This window comes from Podarcis raffonei, chromosome 8 (genome assembly GCF_027172205.1).
Source record: "Podarcis raffonei isolate rPodRaf1 chromosome 8, rPodRaf1.pri, whole genome shotgun sequence".
Lineage (NCBI taxonomy): Eukaryota > Metazoa > Chordata > Lepidosauria > Squamata > Lacertidae > Podarcis > Podarcis raffonei.
In genome coordinates, this window is record NC_070609.1 from 27,822,186 (window position 1) to 27,843,942 (window position 21,757).

The 21,757-nt window shown below is 41.5% G+C and overlaps 2 protein-coding genes across 3 annotated transcripts; one reads left to right on the plus strand and one right to left on the minus strand.

The window, feature by feature from the left end:
- Positions 1-971: 971 nt before the first annotated feature.
- Positions 972-9,218, minus strand: TMEM50A (transmembrane protein 50A). The gene is made up of 7 exons (XM_053398753.1): positions 9,022-9,218; positions 6,927-7,037; positions 6,090-6,202; positions 4,237-4,304; positions 3,472-3,564; positions 1,878-1,944; positions 972-1,427 (listed from the first exon to the last, which is right to left on the minus strand). Exons 2-7 carry the CDS (start codon positions 7,017-7,019, stop codon positions 1,382-1,384), a joined length of 480 nt encoding a protein of 159 aa, XP_053254728.1. The 5' UTR covers positions 7,020-7,037; positions 9,022-9,218; the 3' UTR covers positions 972-1,381.
- Positions 9,219-10,524: 1,306 nt separating this feature from the next.
- Positions 10,525-17,782, plus strand: RSRP1 (arginine and serine rich protein 1). 2 transcript variants are annotated; one of them, XM_053398752.1, is made up of 6 exons: positions 10,526-10,856; positions 12,385-12,443; positions 13,174-13,770; positions 14,253-14,401; positions 14,863-14,906; positions 16,607-17,782. In XM_053398752.1, the coding sequence occupies exons 1-5, from the start codon at positions 10,783-10,785 to the stop codon at positions 14,869-14,871; spliced, it is 888 nt and encodes a 295-aa protein (XP_053254727.1). In that variant the 5' UTR covers positions 10,526-10,782; the 3' UTR covers positions 14,872-14,906; positions 16,607-17,782. The 2 variants fall into 2 exon arrangements, with proteins under 2 accessions (XP_053254726.1, XP_053254727.1); XM_053398751.1 differs by lacking the exon at positions 14,863-14,906 and having other exon boundaries at positions 10,525-10,856.
- Positions 17,783-21,757: the final 3,975 nt, after the last annotated feature.

A 21,757-nucleotide genomic window follows, 5' to 3' on the forward strand; every position in this document is an offset into this window, starting at 1 on the left:
AGTTGTCCAAGTGTACAGTGTGATATATGGAGCTAAGTATTTTATAATGTGCTATGCCTCCACAGTTGTAATTTTATATCCCCATATGCCTACCATCTTTCTTACTGCTACCACTGCCTTTAATGTCCCAATTAACCCTGTGCATAAATGGCTTAAGTGGATTGTGACTCCAGCTGAAAAATACTAAAGGAATGAAGTCAGCATGGGAAATGAACTGCTGTTTGCTATCACAAACCGAATGTTAGAACACTGCCTCTACAGCACCACCATAAAGCCACCAGTAACAAGACAAGAGCCATCATACTTGGAAGTCACAGGCCCAGCAGAAACTTCAGAAGCATGGTAACATTTCAGTTAATAGTTCAGGTGTGGGAAACCTTTGGCCTGCCAGATGTTAATAAACTACAGCTCCCATCAGTCTTAGCAAGCATGGCCAAGGGCTAGGAATGGTGGGAGCTGTAGTTCAGCAACATCTGGAAGGCCCAAAGTTCCCCACACCTGGTACTTAAGTCTCCCCCAGAAAAAGCAGCCTAATAATTGGTTGCTATGATGCAAATCAGCCTGTCATGCACTGGATAACCTTGCAAGGTACAAAAGAAGCTCAGATCCAGGCAGAAAATGGATAAGAACTCCAGCTAGAGGGACCCATTTGTAGGCAAGACTCTGCACCCCTAGGATCAGTGGAAGATTTCATCTTGCTTAGCTCCACCTGCCCATCATTCTGCTTTCTAGGCTGACCATCAGAGAGAGCACCCATTCCCGATAAATATCCCAGTGGCACTTGTGTGAATGAGTGTGACCTCTCTAACTTTGATTTCTGAATTGCATTCAATAAATGTGTTGTTTGGCCTTCCCCCACCCAAGACTCACTAAATTACTTCAGCTTCAGTACAGATCAACTGTATGCACAACAAAGGAACCCCAAACACAGCTGGAAAGCCACCCTTAATGAATCTAGAGAACAAATATGATGTTAGTACATTTGTATTACATTTTAATGCACCGCATCAACATCTTTCATTTGAAAACCTTCCAAAGCCACTCATAATCCCATTTTCAAAAATAAGTTATAATGTGAAGACACACACACACATATAAATGATCTGTAAAAGAAACATTTACATTGTTTAATATTCATTTATAAAAACAGTCAGGAAGAGGACTTCATAAGTGTTATCTCTTTTCTCAGTTTTACATTTTAGTTCACATGCTACATATTTAATGTCATAAGCCAAGAGTAGAAAACAGTCTCAAAGAGAATGAAAAACAAAGGAATTTCATGATTTTCAAGCGCTGCCAGTTTTCATCCTCACTGATACCAGAGCACAAATGCTTACAAAAGGGAGTGGGCAATTAAAAATAGAAGGACATATTCTGTTGCTTATTGCCACAAATCTTCAGTGCGACCAAACTTAAAGACCAGACCTCTGTTAAGAAAAGAGACAGGATTAACTGCATAGAATGTTGGAATTGTCACATCTAACAGGGCAAAGCAGTTACCTTGAAAATATTTTATGGAAAGCCAAGATAAAAATATTTTAAATAGTCTTCTACAGTACAGCCCTATGCATCTTTCATACAACAAAGCCCCACAAAGATCAACCAAACTTACTCTCAGGGAAGTGTGATTAGGATTCAACTCGTAAGGCTGCTTTGGAAAAAAAGAGACTTCCATGTGTCTCTGTGTTAGCGCTGTGATGTTCTGGTGCAACACTGCTTGTGCCAGTCCTGCTCACTCATTTGAAATTTACTTATTTATTATTATTCCATGACCTGAACATGTAGGTTTGGTATGAATGACAGTGCTCCAAGCTACTAAACTTCCAAGCATGTGACATTTAAACACAGAATAACAAATCAATTGAAGAAATGCTTACCCAAAGAATATAAAAGCATTTTGGAAGAAGACTGCTATCCCAGGGTATACAGAGATCTTTTCTTTGTCTGGGAAGGGGAAAAAAAGAATGTCCTATATCTGAAGTCCATGAGCTTATTTGTAGCCTCCCCCAACCCCTCAAAAAAGCACAATGACCAGCTCACTGATTTGTTAAGTTTTGCAGGGCTCGCCTATTGCCTTCTTAGGCTACCATTGCTACCAGAATCTGGAAAATGAATATACTTGTTTACTTACAACACTTTTATACAGCTTTTTGGTCACAATGGTTCTCAAAAGTCTCTTACTTAAAAACAACTAAATACACAAATAAGATCATCAAGTCATAGCTCAGTAGTAGAGCCTCTGCATGTAGAAGGTCCTAGGTTCAACATCTCCAGGAAGGGCTGGGAGAGACTCCGAAACCCTGGAGAGCCACTACCAGTCAGTGTAGATATTATTGAACTAGTTGGATCCATGGGTTTGTCTCAGTATAAGGCAGCTTCCTATGTCCCCATGTCCTAAACCATAAAATCTATAATACAGCATCAAACCAGCTACAGGATGCAACTCAATATAGTAGTAAACTCACAGCACAGGAAATTTTCACAAATCTTAACACTCCCAAAGTGTCTATAATCACAAAAAATATTTTAATATTTTAAAAGGTTGAGAAAATAAGGGTATTCACCCAGCACCGAGAATACTACAGTTTAGGCACAAGGTGAAGGGCATTTTATAGCTGGGGTGCCACCACTGAAAAGGTCCTCTCCCTGGAAGCCAACTGGTGCACCTTGTTTTGGGTAGGCACCTGGAGGAAGGGCCTCAGATGATGATCTTGAGATCGAAATATGTGTACTCTGGTACGTGTGTTCAGGATTGCAGCCTCATTAGCTTATATTTACAAGGGGGGAAACCCACAAACCTCCAGATGATGTTGGGACTGCCACTTGCTTAATTTCTTGACTGCTGGCTACGCTAACTGAAGTTGATGGAAGTTGTAGTCGAACAACATCTGGAAGGACAAAGGCTCCCCATCCATCCCTCCTGCATTTATACCAGCCTTTCTCCAATAGAGAAGAAGGTGCCATACACAGGATTCTCAGCAATCTCCCAACCTAATCAGACTGAATCATCCATCAATCATTATGCCAGGCTGCAACTCACAGGCCTTCCAAGTGTAGCCCACAATTAACAAATCCTTTCAGAAAAAGGAAGACAGTGCCACAGGCAGCAACAGTTCAGCCTCCAAAAGAAGTGATACAGAAGCCGCCTCCCCCCCTTTTTTAGGTAGGATAGTGACATAAGAGACACTTTCATTATTATAGGGCAGGCTTCCTCAAACTCAGCCCTCCAGATGTTTTATGATGACAATTCCCACCAACCCTGATCACAGGTCCTGCTAGCTAGGGATCATGGGAGTTGTAGGCCACAAACAACTCGAGAGCTGAGTTTCAGGAAGCCTGTTATAGGGTATAGGTAGTGTTCATAATGCAAGAGACAAGGTCTCTGCACTTAACCTGATTGCAATTTAAAATGTATACATAAGCACAAGCTAAAGTGCTAATTTGAAAGGTTGCCTTTAACAGATACTCTACCTTGAATAACATAGCCTCCAAAGAGGACCCACATAGATGCAATCAGAGATCCAAATGCCAACATAAATCCAATGAACAGCCAGATGCGAGCACCTGCAAAAGAAAAAACAAACCCACACCAATTGTTTTAAAAACAAGCTGCTCCATTGTTCATAACATAATAATATTTAAATAATGGGCAATATGTGACCTGAAGAGGACAAATTAACAGTCCCTTCAGAACTACCTAAAGCCTGTGTGCATTAGGAAACATCTGCATGCTCTCCATGTGTCATGGCTGAGTAAGTGCAACATTTCAAAATGTATAAACTTGGTACACCATTTTTCATTGCTGTCCCCTAAAGTAGCCCTTCTGAGAGCCTGGTGCAGTGGAGTGGGGGCAAGGGAGATCTGGGTTCAAACCCCTGCTTAACGAGAAAGGCTGTATTAAAAAAAGGCACTCATGGCAATTGCAATGCACATCTATGTTGGGATGTGCTTTACAGCAAAACAGATCACTTAGTTGAAGTTAGTTGTAAATATCTTAAATATATACTTATTTAATATTTTTATTAAATCTACTACTTCCTTACATTTTAAGGCCCACCACAGGGAGCCTCGTCAAGGCCCTCCACTGCTGCAGATATATAGCTTGATATATCGAGATATTGTGGTATTTAGCTGGTGATATATTGTGATGTTGAAAACCTGATATGGCCCACCCCTAGCAGCGCTATCTCTCTCTCATACACCCACACACTTGCTATTATTTTTATTTAAGATTACCTGTTTGCCCAAGGCAACCTTCACTGTAACTGTCCCCACGCACTTGTCCATTGGATACTGCATTGATCCTTCATTAAAAAGAACATAACATATCACATTCAGGTACTTGGCATTTGTATAGAACTGTTTAGCGTTACAATCTGCTTCACGTGCATACTTTAGCATACTTATAGCAACACAGCAAGGGTGGCAGTATTATATCCATACTGCAGTGTGGGTCTTGCCTAATGTGACCTGGTGAATTCATGACATACTCAAGGTAGAGTCTTCCTGCTCCGTAACTCAGACTCGTAGCTGCTATGCTATACCAGCTTTCTATGAAGCAATGACAATAATTCTCCATATACCTCAATACTACCTTGCATTTGGGAATCAGCTGTTCTGAAGAACAATTCAAGCAGCTCAAAACAGATTAGTCAAGTACTAAGTTGGAATCTTATCACTGAAGTAGGAATCACAACTGCAAAACATCAATTGCCTACAAGCCTGCAGTTATTCTCAAATTTCAATGTGTACAATCAAACACAGAAGACTAAAGCTTCACAGCTCAGGAATCTTAACACCACTGACTGCCCCCTCCCTGAACTGATGATTGAGTTTACTTATATGCTGCTTTTGCACAATATGCTGTGCCCAAAGCAGCTCATGAGATTCAAAACCTTGAAATACAGACTAAACAAAAAACACAATCTAGCTTAAATACATAAATAATAAGCAAAACCAGAGTTAACCAACAATGAAATTTCTGGTACTGGTCTTGCTGCACTCAAAGGAGCCTGGCTTAAATACAGTTTAGAGGGTGGGAGGAGGGTAGATGGCATACAGCTGGCTCTCCCATCCCTCCTCCAGAGGAGGCTGACAGCCATAATTCACTCACCCCCTCCATAGTCAAGGAAGCAGTCTGGGAGTTTCTTACTCAAGATTGCATCATACCAGTATAGAGACAACCCAGACCATACTATATTCTGATATAATCGAGACAGACACTATGGGTCACCGGGGAAACTCATTAAGCTAGAAAGTGGAAGGTAAAGCTGTGCTATTCTAGGATAAAACAAAACATAAACCACCCCTGTTGCATGCTTGTAAGTCCAGATATGTTCTCAAATTCAGAATACTGCTTTTTCATGTTTGTGCCTTTTCATTATATAGCCTCAGAGCCTCAGTACTGTCAGGTACCATACCAGAATCAGCATAATAATTTTAAATCATTATGATTAAATAAAAGACTAGTATAAATTTCTCCTGACCCCAAAACAGTACAAGGGCTTCAATGCCATGGCCACTTATTTGAGAGTAAGCCCCACTAAGCTCAGTGGGGTGGACTTCTGAACTCTGATGTAGGAGCAAAAAAATTTCTGGGCAAGTTTCTATTTTTCCTGTGGAAAATATTTCCATTTCATAAGTTCCTTAGTAACAATGAATGGATTCCAACTGCAAATACAATATAAGACAAGCTAGGCAGTTTCATTTTTAAAGTTTTGTTTACTAAATACAAGTAAAATAAATATGCTAAATTTGATCAGCCCATAGGGTCCTCCCACGCAAATTACCCTAATATGGATATGAAATTTTGCCAGTTGAAATCTGAAAAACCCACAACACTGCTTCTATGTTAGTATACCTAGGATTAGGCTACAAAACAGTCATCCTATGCTAACACAGTGCAAGTACTTTTAGTTCATTAGCCTGCATCTTGGAACCTATATCCCATAATCCATATCAACAAGTAATGGGTTCATTTTATAAGTCAGTGCAAGTTTTTAATAATTAATTAAATATAAGAAATCCAACTAGCATTTTTACAATATGCATTCTTATTCAAATCCTGTAAGAATATTAGTAGTACCTACATTAGGAATGCAACTGTAGCTATCACTCCACAAGCATGGTATGAATGGTTGAAGTCATCTGAATGTGGATATTTAACAGCTGCATCTATGATAATCCACCAACCTGTAAAGAACTATTTGAACACAAAAGTTTCCAACATGATCTTCAATACAATGTTGCTGTAAAGCTACTATGACCACTCTATCAGACATCAATAATGGCAACAATCAGAAGCTGGTGGCAAAACATTTCGGTTGCCCAGGACGTTCTGATGCTCAGTCAACCACAAAGTAAAATTCAGTAAAAAGATCCTAGAAGCTCCAGTATGGAACTGGTGAACTAGAAATATCAGATTTGATTCTATTTAGCTTCAGTTAAACTGAAGCTGTGGGTTTCTTTTTTGCTACAGGTGTTAAATTTCCACAGAGAAACTAGGAAGACACAGCCATCACCAATTACTACTGTGTGAATGGGTTGCTATTCTTACCCTGCATACATTTGGGCTTCTTATAATGTTGTCACATACAGTATCTCTTGTATACTGTGCCCTTTTTGTATGTTTTGTACACATGTATGTATCTTTATATCTGCCAACAAACACAACTTACTGCATCTGACAAAGCAGGTTCTAGTCACCATAGAAGTGGTACACTTTAAAGTACAATATGCTTTCTTGTTTTTAATATACTATGCTAACAGAGCTACCCATTTGTAATGTATCACTCTATATGCACAGTTTTATTCAATTAAACTCAAGTGGGCTTTTAACATGCACAAATTTACAAATGAGGAGAATCCACAACACTGCAAGACTTAAGAAAAACAGAAATGCAAACAAGAGATTTAAGTATACATACCAGCACTCCTGCAGCAATAGAAGCTATTGTATTTCGTTTTTCTCCCCAGTCAACGCACTCAGAGCATCTCATGTTTTCAAGGAACCCAGACATATTTGAGTTTTGGAAAACCTAGGAGAGAAAATTGAAATTTGTTTCTCAACTTCTGTTTAGGTGTGTGGCTTTAAATGTATTAATTGCATTTGAAGTGAGAAGAATTTATTTAAACCTATTCTTATATCACTTACCATTTACAAATAAAGCTCAAAGACATTTCTAAAAATACATTAAAACCATTTTTAAAAACAACACAATGTTACAAATACCAGTAAGAGAATAAAAGATAAAATCAGACACATAAGGAAATAAACACAAAGGCAGCACACAAATGTAGCTGAAATACTGCTAGGGATGTAAGAAATGCAATGTTTAAATGTTCCAAAGGAAGTTAATACTTCACTTGCAATCAAGGATAGCCAGAAAACAAAGCAAGACAGCCTCACAATTGGAAAGCTGAATTCCCAAGAGGTATCATTTCAACATGGGGTGGGGGAATATACTTGTTTAAGGGAGAAGAAATGAGAAGGATTCTACTGTACTGCACTGCACACAGGGGATGGATGAAAGGACCTGAAACTGTACAGGTAAGCCACAGCTACCTTGCCCTGTGTTGTCTGGCGATTCTTAGTTATATTACATTAATAATCAGGCTACCACCCAAACACCATAACTGAGAATTAACCTCATCAAAGCAATTGTTGTTGTTGTTGTAGTATAGTCGTTTAGTCGTGTCCAACTCTTCATGACCCCATGGAACTATCAACGCAATAGTTTGTAATAAGTTCAGCCTTCCCTAATTGGATGGTCTCCAAATAGTGCTGAGATTCCAATTCCCACCATCCATGGGCGCAGCCAAGGAGGGGCAGCTCCCCCGCCCCGGACGAGTAAAACTATGGAAATACTTAGCTGACCCATCATGTCAGTTCTGCGCCCCCCCCAAACAAAAATCCTGGCTATAGCCATGCCACCACCCCTGTGTTGAATGAAGTTTCCTCCCAAGAAAGTGTGTGCAGGGCAGTTCTGTGCATACCTTCTTAAAATTCAGTAACCTTGAACATACTGGAGCTACTCCTGAGTAAATTTACCATGATTTAACCTGCAGGTCAGCCAAAGAACCTACTAGTAGGTGTATACAAATCTCAAGAATTAGATGGAGCTGGATATCTCCTGCCACCCACCCACTTGCAGGGGAAGTGCTTTCATCCTGGTGGTCCCTGTGCCATCCAACCCCCCCAGAGATCATATTATGGGTCAGAGGCGGCGAACAAAAAGTCATCCAAAATAGATGAAACTGGCGAATTGATGGATGGCAGATCAATCCAAACAAAAGCTCTATTAAGGCTGGGAAACAAATCCCATTCAACTGAAAGGGATCCATTTCTCAGAGTAAAGAGGATGGTACTGGCCAAATGATGGCTGGATACCCAATCCAAGTTTCTAAGCTAAGGCTGCCGCTCTAAATCCACTTCCTGAGGAGCACATCCCACTGATTTCAATGGGGCTTGTGAGTAAAACTGACAGGAAGGCAACTACCATAAATGTACTTTTTGAGGAACAGACCCCACTGAATTCAGTGCAAAAGAGATGGGGAGGGCTAATTTGGAAGGCTGGACAGGCCAGCTCCGGGAAGGCTGCTATGGAAAACGCATTTCCTCACGAGTAAACCCCACTGAATTCAGTGAGGCTTTCCTCCAAGTAAAGCGGATGGCAACGGCCAGTTTGGAGGCTGGGTGGCCCAGCTCTGTGGGAAGGATGCGATCTAAAATGCGCTTCCTCGGGAGCAAATCCCACGGAATCCAAGGGGAGTGAAACGGACGGCGAGGGGGAAACTGATGGAAGGCCGTCGCCCGAAACACACTTCCGGAGGATGAAGTCCCACGGAACTTATTGGGGCTTGGAATAAAGAAGCTGAGCCTCAGCGCTGCACGGCGGCGCTCCCCGCTCTATCTCCAGCCCGACACACCCCTGTGGGCCCAGCGGCTGCCCGCGAGATACGCAGCTCCCGTCTCCCTCCTGGCCGCCCCACCCGCCCCAGCGACGCTCCGTCCGCACTTACTTCGCCTCAGAAGCGCTCTTGAGACAACCGGCTCGAAGGGAAAAGCCGCCGCCGCCCTGGCTCAGCTGACCGACTCGCCTCCAGCGGAAAGAAAGCCGAACCGCCCCTTTCCGTACCAAGTAAACAAAGACACGGGCTTAGAACCCGGATGCTGAAAAGGCCGAAGCTACGGAGAAGGCGCCTATACTGCGCAGGCGCTGCGATGCTAATGGCTGGGCTCGGACAAAAAAAGGGAGCAGCTAAGTCTGCTCATGCGCACTGGTGCCCTTCATGGTCGCAAATGTCTTGGAGCTGGTTGCGCCTGATTCCAAATGGGAAGGCGGCACTGCTTTAATAAAAGAAGTGTATATTTATTAACGTTTTACTTTTCAAAACTCGCAATCATGCAGAATAATAAATGAGCAAACTTGCTTTATTGGGGTTCTAGCGTGGTGAAACGTTGACCGCGCAGCGAAGGCTCGCTTGTGCGCTTATATAAACCGAGGACAAGAATGGTGCCTGGTGTAGAAGCTGTGCGCGCGCGCGCCTTGTTCATTCGGAGTAAAGGCAGGGCTTAATCGCCGCACGATTTGGTACCAGCATCTCTTTCCCCGCCCCAAAGGGGTATAATTAAAAGTTCACGTTCTTTCAAACTCAGGTCTTCCAACTAAAAAAGCAGCGTTATGCCGGTAAAATATGAAAATTAATAATATCTGAATTGAGTCAGAACAGTAATCATGCAGATGCACAGAAGGAGCGGGTATACATTCATGCCTAGATTTGTTCCCCTTGTGTGTTTGGGGGAAAAAGCTGAATTTTAAAGTGTGAAAACAGCACTCCGGACAAGTTTGCTCTGGGTCGCGGAAGGATGCAGTTAACCACTAAAATGATGTATTTATTACACTGACTAACTTCGCAAAACAAAACGTAGCTTTTGTCTTGTCATCAATAAGCTAACATCAGAAGAGCCTGTTGGATCAGGTCAACGGCCCACCTAGTCCAACATCCTGTTCTTTCAGCAACTGGTATTCGGAAGCATTACTTCCCCCGATCGTGGAGACAAGAGTATTGGAATCCTGGCTAATCCAGGAGTCTAATTCTCGTATGAAGGCGAGCCATCCGAGCTGGGAGATTTATAACCTAAAAAACACAATTTCGATATGTATTGTATAATATAGCGGGCGGAAACTGAAGCGTGCAGAACAAGCGCATACATGGTTACTCGGAAGTAAGGCCCAAAGTGTTCGATATGGCTTCTGTCCAGGATAATGTGCAAGCAAAGATCGAAGATGAGGCTGAAGGCGCCTTACGACAACCCTGCAATATAGCCCAGTTAGCGCTCACTATACCATTGATCCTTCGGGCGGAGGAGGCGCCTCCCGGTCTCTATGGCTACCGCCCAGTGTTCTATGCCCTACCTTCAATTCCGAACTACGCTTGCGCGCTAGCGCCAATGTTACGTTACAAACACATACTGTAATCTCTCCTCCTCCTGCCCCCTCCCTTCGTAGGTTGAGGATCTGGAAGCTTCTGCGCCATTTCAGTTGGTCTCGGGCGCCATAACAAGCCGGTCGACCTGGCGGCAGCTGTTGACTGTGGAGCGATTTTAACGCTGTTGTTCGGGGGAAGTCTGTGTGATTTTTTTAATTTTTTAAAAACGCATCTGACGACATATTTGAGAGAAAACCGAGCGAGCTTTATTACCAGCCCCGGCTTTTTGTGGAGATTTCCGAGCGTATTTTTGTTCTTTCGGCACCTTCCCTTCGTTTCCTTCTTCCGGTCATGGCGGTTACCAACGAAGGTGGGCTCTCCCCTCAGGCACCACCACAAAGCCAGGGCCCATCCGCCTGGTACCAGTGAGTCTGAAGCGATTTTTCCCCTCTTATTTTCGCGCGGGGAGGGGAGAACTAAAGGCTGTGAGGCGAAGCGGGGGTATTTGAAGGAGACTCTGGAGGCAGTGAGGCTGCTAACACGAGCTTTCTCAAGGCTTCCTTGCTCCTGCGAGAGAGAGAAGCGGGTCAATATTGGCCTCTTCCCGAGGGGGGATGTACAGGCTGACACGGGTTGGCGTCGGATTGACCCATCAGCTGTGAGGACAAAGCGGAGGAGACTCGAGTTTGCCATCCAGAGCTACTTGAAGGGCGGGAGGGGGGAGAGGAAAAACCCGTAACAAATAAACCTATTATTGGTGGAAGGAAGGCTAAGGCTGATATGGCTCACAACAACCCTGTTAGGTAAAAAAAAAATTTAAAATGAAGCTTCTGTAGGGGTACGAAGAGTATCCTCGTCGGATTGTGCTGCCAGCCCTCTTTGCTTCCAAACTCGCTTTTGTGGTGTGCCATTTCTTTAACTTGTTCGGAATTGTAACCAAACAAAACCAAGGAAGTAATTGTAGTTGTTCAGGGTCATTTCTTCCTGCCCTTGGTGTTCCCCCCTGTTTGTTAATTCCCTTTCCCATAATCCGTTTTGGGACAGTAAGATCCTTGGAGGCAGGCAGAAACCTCTCGTCTCTTTGTATGCAAGCAATGCAGTCGTGCCCACGATTCTTAAGAAGTAAGCAAAGCCCTGTTTCCTTCAGTAGGGCTCACTTCCTACTATGTATTGTTCACGGGTGTGGCACTTGGCGAAAGATAATAAAGGGCTTGGGAAAAGGCTGCCAGCTTTAAGTGGGATGGGGGGGAGTGCACGCGTTGGATTACAGCTAATTAATTTGTACACTACTCTAGTCTACTGCTTGAAGTAAAGTAGTAATTTATGCTGTCAAGCATGTTTTTGAACAAACGTGTCTTTTGTGTAAACTACCATGAGAGTTCACAAGGGCAGTCTAGTTTTTCCATACCCCCCTAAATTAGAACAATAAGCTGTCAGAAACAGCCAAATCCCATGTATGTTTCCCAAAGATAAATGTCCAAAGCAGCCTTGAATGCTTCCTTTGAAATCAGCAGGGTTTAGTGGTGGTTGGCATTGGCAGGATTGTGCTATTTTTTAGGCACTTGCATACTGAGCAGCATGAGTCCTTTTTTTGAAAAGCCCAGTAAAATCTGCTTTCTGTTAAGGGGGCTTTTGGAGAAAGTAAAATTATACAGTGTGTGATTAACAATCGAGATGACGTTTTATCTGGGAGTAAGCACTGTTGAAGATGGGAGTAAAAATGCTTAGGAAAAGACTAGTAACTTGATCCTAACACTTTGAGTATGTTGAAAGTGCATCAAATTCACAGTACAATGTCGCTCAGTATTATCCCCATATTGCAGGGGAAGGACCTGAGAAAGTATTAATTTTTCTGTAGAATGAACTGAAGGATAATATTGTAGCTCTTCTTAAATTCTAATAAAATTTATTTTAAAAAAGAACTGACTGAATGGTTGCAACTCTTGTTCATAGGAATCCGCAGCAGAACCATGGAAGTCCTGAGCAGAATGGGAGTTTTTCAGCACCTATTGGTATGTTGCTTATGGGAATGTATGTCTAGTGTTTGGCTGATTATGTTTTATATCTAAAATGTTTCCACCCCATTTAATTTGTTGTCTGCAATTCAAAGGTGCTTGCTGAATTAGGTGATTCAAGGCTCCAGACAGAACATTCTTCCTGTATGGTTTGCTAGTGATAAATATTCCTCTATTTAAGGCATTAGAATAATTTTCATACTTTGTGGTAGTAATACAGTACAGTCAATATTTTTGCTTTGATTATTAATAAACACAAATTAACAAATAAAACTCTTAATGAAGAGAGCAGGATCATAGAACAAAAGTGGTTTGAAGAATTAAGGAAACAGGAGTGATTATACCCTAGTATGATAGATCCAGTGTGTTGTAACTAAAATGGCTGCTGTTATATAACAGCAGCCATCTTGATTGTTAAATACTTCATATTGCATACAGTTGAATGCCTCCAGCTCCATAGTGGCTCAAAATACTAATTTGACCGTTCTGTGATGTGAGTGGAGCATTAGCTTCTAGAATTCAAGCATTTTTGTTTGAAAGGAGGTTCTATGGCTGTCAAATGAAAGATCTGAACCATGCCACTTAAAATCTTTGAGGCATAAGGTTTTTAATAATGCTTCCGAGTTGACTTGGAAGAAACATTATGCAGTTATGACATTTTCATAGTTCACAATAGCAGAAGTTTTAAATCAAAACTTCTATCTATTCCTCCTTCTCCTAAACAAAGGAACGGGAACTGGGCAACCGAAAGCAGAAGGCACAAGTTTGAAAAATACCGAAAAGCAAAAATCTAGCAAGAAGACAGATGAGATGACAGTCTTTATGGATGACTTGACTTTGAGTTCACCAAAAGAAAGGTCTCGTTCAAGGTCAAGGAGCAGCTGTAGCAGAAGATCATCTTCAAGATCATCTAGTAGGTCATCTTACTCCACAAGATCAAGTTCAAGCACTTCCTCTTCCTCCAGAAGCTGGAGTAGGTCAAGAAGCAGATCAAGATTACGTGCTAAAAGAAATTGTTCTTGGAGGTGCAGAAGGTATTCAAGATCTTATTCCAGAAGCCGGTCAAGATCACGTAGCTACAAATACCGAGAAAGATACCATCCTAGATACCATAGGCGATACCGCCGCTCTCCTCCAAGATACAGATCACGTAGTAGGTCTCCTGGAAGACCATGCTATAGAAGATCTTACTCTAGAAGCAGGTCAAGAAGCCGAAGATACTATGGATTTGGAAGAACCATATATCCTGAGGCTTATAGAAGCTGGAGAAGCCGTTCTCGATCAAGATCTCGCAGTAGAACCCCTCTTCGCTTGACTGAAAAAGGTATTGGCAGATCATCAATCTATATCGGTGGAGAAGCATACTAGGATATTTTCAAACTTTGCTATAGAAAAAATATATCCCATCTTAGTTTAAAAAGTCCTGTCTAGAGACTTTTGCTGTACTTTCATTAACTGATAGAAGTAGAGAGTTCTTCTCCAAGAATAGCTGTACATTGAAGTTACTGTGGTTTGGGTTGGTTCAGTTCAGTTCAGTTCCTGTGTTCAAATCCTTAGTTGGTTTTAGAATCACTTGATGTGTTTGGGAAGTCACTGTCTCAATTCTTTAGTGTACTGTCTTTGAAAATCACCTCTACCCCCAAGTATAAATTTAGCTTTTCTGCTCAGTCATCACTAACTTCCCTTTATCTTGCACCGTGGAACTTGTCTGAATTCCTTTTTTGGTGCTTTCAGTTAGTTTTCTATTGCATTTTAAACCCATGTCACCTAGAGGGCTGAGTACCTGCTGTTGTTTATTTGTTTTAGAAAAAAAAGAGCTACTGGAAATCGCAAAGGCCAATGCAGCAAAAACTTTGGGGACAGACAATGTGGTCCTGCCAGCCAGCTTGAAAATTGGTACAATATCAAAAGAAAGTGAAAGCAGAAAGCCAAATGAGGAGAGTGTAAAGACTATGGTAAGTGAAATGGTTATTCAGATGCTAAAACTAAATGCTTTGAAAAACTACATAAAAAAAATAGAGCTAGCCTTGTTTCATCAATTGAAAATAAATATTTGAAAATATTTTCAAAATGTAGTTAATATTTTTCAAATTTGGAAACCAAATGGCAGATGTCAAATCTTAGCCTGTTGAGGTAAAGTTACCAAGTAATCCTAAACATCTGAGTTCTTTGAAAATGTTCTGAGATTTCCTAATGATTAAATAATAATATAAATTACATATTTTACTAGCTCTTCAATTTACTAGTTGGGGTCCTTTTTCATACGTTTTGCTGACCCAGATAAGGCTAATTTATATGGATGTTAAATTTCAAATGGTGTTCTAATACCTGTCAAATTGTGATGCAACGAAAAGTTCCCAGAAATTCTTTATCTGGACACACAGCGCATTTTACATGCTTTATTTCTGTCTTATAGAAATCATGAATATGGTCTCCAGCACTGATGAAGAAAATCTGGTGGTAACTAAGTGATTGTGGACTGTAGCCAAGCTAACTTAGGGGAGGGAAATAAAAGCCAAGTTAGCAAAAGCTGTATTATATTACACATTTTCCAGAAGATTAGAAAGCTTTTACACAAATGAAATCCTGTGGTACTCACTGTGAAATATCAGGGGCTTGTTCCATTTCTAAGTTAAGCAGGAATTTAGACAACTATAAAATGGTATTGTTAGCTCTCCCAGATGTGAAGGGGAAGATCAGAAGAATCGGACTTCACTTGCAAACAAGATCGTCTAATCTTTATGAAGCTGATATGTAGGAGTTAATGATGTAACAATTATTTTGATAAAAATATTACACTTCATCAATTCATCTTCCAGATTATCTAGTGAACACAGCATTAAGGAATGAATGAGGTTATACACAATATTTTCTGAAAACAGCAAAGATGAACTCCCCTCTTCAGTAGGCATTCATGCCTCACAATGAAGGAAAGAGCAGGGAATAGCCTGTTAGTCCCACACTTTTTGTTGCACTCTCTGTTGTTTCATCAAGTAGTGCGAAGGGAACTTGTAGTAGTGAGCCTTCTCTTCATGTGTTGGCTCCCCACACGCCCTGGAAAATTGTAATGGGGTGGAGGCGCCTAGATACGAGTCAACCAAAGGCGCATACTTTGAGTCTGATCCTAACCATGTTTATTTGAAAGCCTGATAGCTTTATTGTAGGTTATTTTCAGATATGGAAGTTTAGGATTACAGCTGTAGTGTGTTAGAACAGATTTTGTTCTTTCCTTTGAGCTATGTGATTAGGTTTAAAATAGACCTTCCCTTTGAACAACCCAGAAAAAAATAACAGAAAATGCCAAAAACGGGATCTGAGACTAGTATTACAGTGCAGGACAGTGCCTTTCTTGTACCTCTGAGATCAATAAATTGAATGTATGTATATATATAGAGAGAGAAAGAGAGTAGTTTATAGTTCTATTCAGAAGCAAGTACACAGAGTTCAGGGGCACTTCCTTCAAAATAAAAACATGCTTCCAACCTTTCATGTGAAAATTTAAATATATAAAAAAAGACAGAATTGGTATAGGGGTCTGGAAAAACAAATCCTACATCTCTACTAATATGGTGCACATTGCGATAATGGGTTTTTGTGGAGATTTGATTTCTGATATATGATCTATTTTTAGATATCTTAATATGGATTGTGTAAAACATCACAAACCTTAGGAGTGGGGATAGAGAAACTGTGACCCTCCAGATACTGTTTAATTCCCAATTCTGTCTCAGCCAGTGAACAGGGATTATGCAGGTTATAATTTCACATCTGGAGGGCCACTGGTCCCCTATCCCAGTTACAGATAAATCAGCTTTAAATCTGCTTAGAACAGGCATAGGCAAACTCAGACCCTCCAGTTGTTTGGGACTACAATTCCTATCATCCCTGACCACTGGTCCTGTTAGCTAGGGGTGATGGGAATTGTGGTTCCAAACATCTGGAGGGCTGGAGTTAGCCTATGCCTGGCTTAGAAGCATAGGACAGGTAGCAATGTGGAGAGTGCTCTAATAGGAATTGAACGTTTTAGTCCTTACCTATGAGCTTTAAAGATTCAAGTATGGAAGTTTGCACAGGAATTGATCTTTAAGCAGCTCTGTATGTCTTCATACATTGTTCTAATTGGATTATATCTTACAATTTATGTTAATTTTATTTTTCAGAATGCATTGTGGCAGGGTCACTGGCCCTAAAACCAGCAACTGTTCCTTTTAAAGAAGCCACACTGTCCTCAGGAAAAGACAAGAAAAAAGAGACCCCATCTGGTCAATGGATTCCTGTTGGGAACGAGGAAAATGTTATGTTCCATAACATTTCACCTAAAAGTACATCCTCTAGAGCATGCCAGTACCCATGATCTGTTTGAGCTGTTGAGGCATTATGGGGTTTGAAATCCTCTCAAAATTCAGGGTTTAAATACAGAATGCTTAAAACTGTATTAATTTGAGATTTGGTTTATTTTCCAGATATACTATGGGAGTTATATAGAGGTCCAGAAATTACAGGTTGGAATCTTACATTTCTGTAAATAACTTTTCATGTGGCTGTAATAGACTAAATTACAGGTGGGTAACTTTTCTCCTTGTGAGTCATGTAGCAACTTCTAGTGTTTAATGTGAGTGTAGCTTAATTACTGTACTACATATAAAATTATTTTTTCTACACTTTTAATACTTTTCAAGTCAACACTTTAAAAAGTGTGATTTATGGCTCCTGGTGGTAATTCAGCTGGCTTGTGTAGCTTCCCACATTCCTGTTTAACCTGAACACCACCATATTTTGCTAGTGGCAGAAGGATAAGCAAAGAAAATTCTACTTGTGCTCTTGAAGTGGCAAAACTTTGAATTTTCAGTTGCACAAGGTTAAAATATTTTTTGTCTGCTGTCTTGTTATGGAACCAGCATAATTGCTCTCATGTTGCACTTTTAGTTAGAAGTAAAACATTTGCAATGTCAGCTATGACCTGAGCTTGTGCATGTTCCAAGTACAACTGCTAAGAGCCTAGTGCTAGATATATAAATTCAGGTTTTTTTGTAGTTTGCTTATAATGTTGTAATGCAAACATAAGGTAGAATTTAAGTAGACTGCCTTTCAAGCAGAAGGGTTTGGTTGGGGCAAAGTTTATGTCAGATGAAAGTAGGTATTAGGTAATCCCTATATTGTATGGATGTGTTGCTATTGCTAAATGTGATTAGTTCATATGACATTTAAGGAGAAAGCTAGATTTTGTGACTTGACTTAAAAGCTAGAGATAAGATCACTTGCACAAGCAGCACCTTTCTTTTAATATGCATAAAACTGGACTACGTGTATAAAATAAAAACTTTTAAATAAACCTATCCTGAATATTGTGTGACATTTCTGAGCATTTATACTTGACAAAAGTGGATGGGATGTTCAAGGCCAAAGAGGCATGAGCAAGTTGCATTTTTTTTTGTAACTTTGGTATCTGAAAATGTGGCAGATTCTTCTGTAAACTTTGTCAACAAAATACAAAACAGCCAACCTAACATCCACAGCAGCAAATGTAATGTTCACGGGCTGAGATTGTGTAATGCTAGCACCATCTACTGGAAGCTGTGGGGGTTTTGCTGTGAGTTGCCGTGTTTATTTCCAGGCCTCTACTGTAGCCAGCATTGCCTTAATTGTACGACATCCAGGCTGAGTCGCCTGCTGCCTTGGAAAGTAAGGCCCTTCAGTAAAAGCAAAGGCGCAACAGAACTTTTGTACTACCACTTCAAATCAAAATTGCTTTGGAACTGCAAAGCAAAATTATTGGCATTTGCAAGGTGAACTATGCCCTCTTAACTGAGTTGTGCCTGAAGCATTTTGAATGTTAACATTTATTCAAAATTCTGCTATGAAGCTTAATCTTTAAATATTGTGAAGATGTCTCATTACTTCATCAAAACCAACTTGGAAAAGAGGAATTTATGGTTGGCTGCTAAAAACAATCCTTTCCTCTATATTCTGTCCTGTAAAGCACATCTGAAGAAAATCAAATGGTTTTTCCCCCCACAGTACTTAGCACCCCATGGTTTTTTTCTGCCTGCTCCACCAGCACCTTGCCCTGTGTGACCTCTCGCCTCCCACCCTCCCCAGGCTCCCCATTATTTACCTTGGAAATAAGCAGTGCGGCCAAAGGGACCACCCAAAGCACCCAGCTCAATGAGCCCTCTTGTGAGGGTGCCTCGGGCAGTGGCCAACTGCGCTTGTGTCTGTTCACTATTTGCTGCCCCAAGCCCAGCTGACGCCCATCCTCTTGGTGCCAGGTGGCTCCTGCTGCAGTAGCTGCTTGCTGTCTTCAGGACCACCCATGCTCACACCACTACTCCAGAGCTCTGGTACCCTGCAGCCCACATGTTGGACCACACTGATGTAGAGTTTTTAGTTCACAATAAATGAACCCAAGTTGTTGGCAATCCATCCTTTCCATTTAGGCATCTAATTTGTCACCTGGAACACAGTCCCATTTGAAGTAGAAGAGTTTGGAAGAAGAGTTTGGATTTGATATCCCGCTTTATCACTACCCTGAGGAGTCTCAAAGCGGCTAACATTCTCCTTTCCCTTCCTCCCCCCAACAAACACTCTGTGAGGTGAGGGGGGCTGAGAGACTTCAGAGAAGTGTGACTGGCCCAAGGTCACCCAGCAGCTGCGTGTGGAGGAGCGGGGAATCGAACCCGGTTCACCAGATTAGGAGTCCACCGCTCTTAACCACTACACCACACTGACTGTCCATCTTGAAGTAATCCTGTTGGGTAGTTTTTGCAAAGATAGGGTCTGAGTTGACTGAATGATCTGTTGAGGATCACTTGTGTCTTCACAATGACATGGGTAGTGAGGCCAGATATTTAGTTTCTTCCTAAAGCCAATTCAGTTTCAGATCTCATTCTTCCTTGTTAGTGACATTGCATGCACCGGACATCTCTGGCAGCTATTACAAAATTAAATTAACTAGGAACTGTGCCCCTGTTCACTCTGCTCTACAACCCTTCTGACATTCCCTCCATTAAAGCCCCATTAGCTTCCCCCTTCCACACCAAGCAAATGCTAAGCTTTCTTTCCCCCTTCCCAGCCCCATGTTTGAAGCCACTAATACAATCCTGCCTTACACCTGCTTTCACCCACATCCATGCCTTTTTTTGTGTAACCCCTTCCTTGCACACAACACATCCCCATGGTAACCTGCATCTTCTGCCGTCCACACATTGCAACTACCAAACAACCTTTTAATCTGCCCAATTACAAAGTCACTACCCCCTATTCTTCAGTCCCTTTCATGCACCTGCTTTCATCTCAACCCACTCCTTTTCCCTCTGCCATTTTTTCAACCCTTGCACACCATTTTCATGCCTTATTCCCTCTCAAGCCCCTTTGTCCATACCCAATTATTACATTCACCCCCTTTCCATTTTTTTAACTCCTGCATGCACCCCAGCTGATACTATGTATGCATCATAAACATACAGGATTGTATAAGACCAAACCTTTCAGCTTGTTCCGTTAGGGAAGATTAAGTTCAGCTGATGGCTGCTGTACATATATGGGTTTTTGCTTGTTAATAAAATACCTCATTTTATTATCTACATTGAATCTGGAACTTCATGTTGGAAGACAACACATGGAACAGGGTTGAAATACACTTGGGAAGGTGCTATGGGATATTTGAGGGTTCTGCATCCTTTGTGGCAATGTTCTTAGGTACACGACCATAGAGGGTGATTTTGGGCAGGGTTTGCAACAGCAAATTTTGTCACTTTAATTAGGTGAGCCACCCTTCCTAATTGGTTCAGGTTAGATTCATCCTGCTCTCTTCTGGCTTCTTTCTGCACCCTCAGGAAAGGAATATTTACAGTAAGCGCCTACTGTTCTGGTAATCACTTTCCAGTTTCTTATAGCCACACTGATAACTTATGAAAACTGTAAACTATTTTTATTTCAAATACATTGTTGTGAGATTAGGCAACTCTTGTTATATTCTGGAGTCGTCCTGCATTCATACCAGGGAATAAAACACAGGTTATGTATCGGTGGGCGTGACTTGTAACACATGATCCTCTTCAATGATGTCATAATTCCCTTCTGAGGCACAGGATAGCAGCCATAAAACTCCATTTCCAACCCCACCCCAAGTTAGGGGGGTTCATTTATTGCTTAGGCTTCCCTTTTTCTGATCCTTCTAAACTGCTCTTTCGTTAACATGGAAACTGGAGGGAGTTGCCAGTTACTGTAGGTTTAATCACATGTCCCTGCCGCTCCTAGGCATTGGGAGGTGTTAAGCCATTTGTCTTCTAAGGGCCTCCTGTTTGTCCACTTGAAAGAACATCCTGGCAAATAACCAATGTTCTTCAACAAAAGCAATATTGGAGAACTGGGTACATATACAGTACATAATTTTGCATTTCTAATAGCACAAACCCCATATTGTTAAATCACGCTTTGGTGCCTGCTAACCACGTCTGGCTATTCAGGAATAAGTTAATCCCACTTGCTTCAAAGGCAGGGCTATGGAAATGATTTGCCTACTTTGGAAAGAACAGCCCTAACTCTTCATATTTTTCTTTGTGCCACCACTTGGCTCCTTTACCACCACCACACATTTCCATTTAGTCAGCAAACCAGGCAGAGTTCTGCACTATCCGATTTACCACAAGAACAAGGGTGAGGATCCTTTTTCGGCCAGTGGCCAAAGTTTTCATCTCCCCAGCCCTGGTGGGCCAAATTTGACAGGTGGAACTTCAAAGCGCAGGAAGAAGTTTGTACTGGAATCCTGTTAAAGGGGAAAAGCTTTTAGCTGGGTTTCTCTGCAAACTGCATCCTGAATCAGGAAAGTGTTGGCATGGAATCCTGCCAAGCTGAGCAGGATTTGACCCCTGCTCATCAGCTTTCTGTCTTGGCTGCAGACACCTGTTCTCTGCTGGGAGTATGTGTGCATAACCAAGGGAGGATTTACCGTATTTTTTGCTCTATAAGACTCACTTTTTCCCTCCTAAAAAGTAAGGGGAAATGTGTGTGCGTCTTATGGAGTGAATGCAGGCTGCACAGCTATCCCAGAAGCCAGAACAGCAAGAGGGATCGCTGCACAGCAATCCCTCTTGCTGTTCTGGCTTCTGAGATTCAGAATATTTTTTTTCTTGTTTTCCTCCTCCAAAAAACTAGGTGTGTCTTATGGTCTGGTGCGTCTTATGGAGAGAAAAATACGGTAATTCAGCCCTCTTGCCCATCAACTAAAATCAACTGTTGACAGGCAGGTGGATATGGCTTGGAAAATGGCTTCGCAGGCCAAACAGAAACCTCTGGTGAGTCAAAATTAA

Excerpts from the sequence above, each read along its gene's own strand:
- RSRP1 (XM_053398751.1), top strand. The coding sequence starts at position 10,783 with ATGGCGGTTACCAACGAAGGTGGGCTCTCCCCTCAGGCACCACCACAA. Across the intron at positions 10,857-12,384 it reads GGCCCATCCGCCTGGTACCA|GAATCCGCAGCAGAACCATG; the intron begins GTGAGTCTGAAG and ends TCTTGTTCATAG. Across the intron at positions 14,402-16,606 it reads AGGAGAGTGTAAAGACTATG|AATGCATTGTGGCAGGGTCA; the intron begins GTAAGTGAAATG and ends TTTATTTTTCAG.
- TMEM50A (XM_053398753.1), bottom strand. The coding sequence starts at position 7,019 with ATGTCTGGGTTCCTTGAAAACATGAGATGCTCTGAGTGCGTTGACTGG. Across the intron at positions 6,203-6,926 it reads CTATTGCTGCAGGAGTGCTG|TTCTTTACAGGTTGGTGGAT; the intron begins GTATGTATACTT and ends GTGTTCAAATAG. Across the intron at positions 3,565-4,236 it reads AGGTTGCCTTGGGCAAACAG|GTGCTCGCATCTGGCTGTTC; the intron begins GTAATCTTAAAT and ends TTTCTTTTGCAG.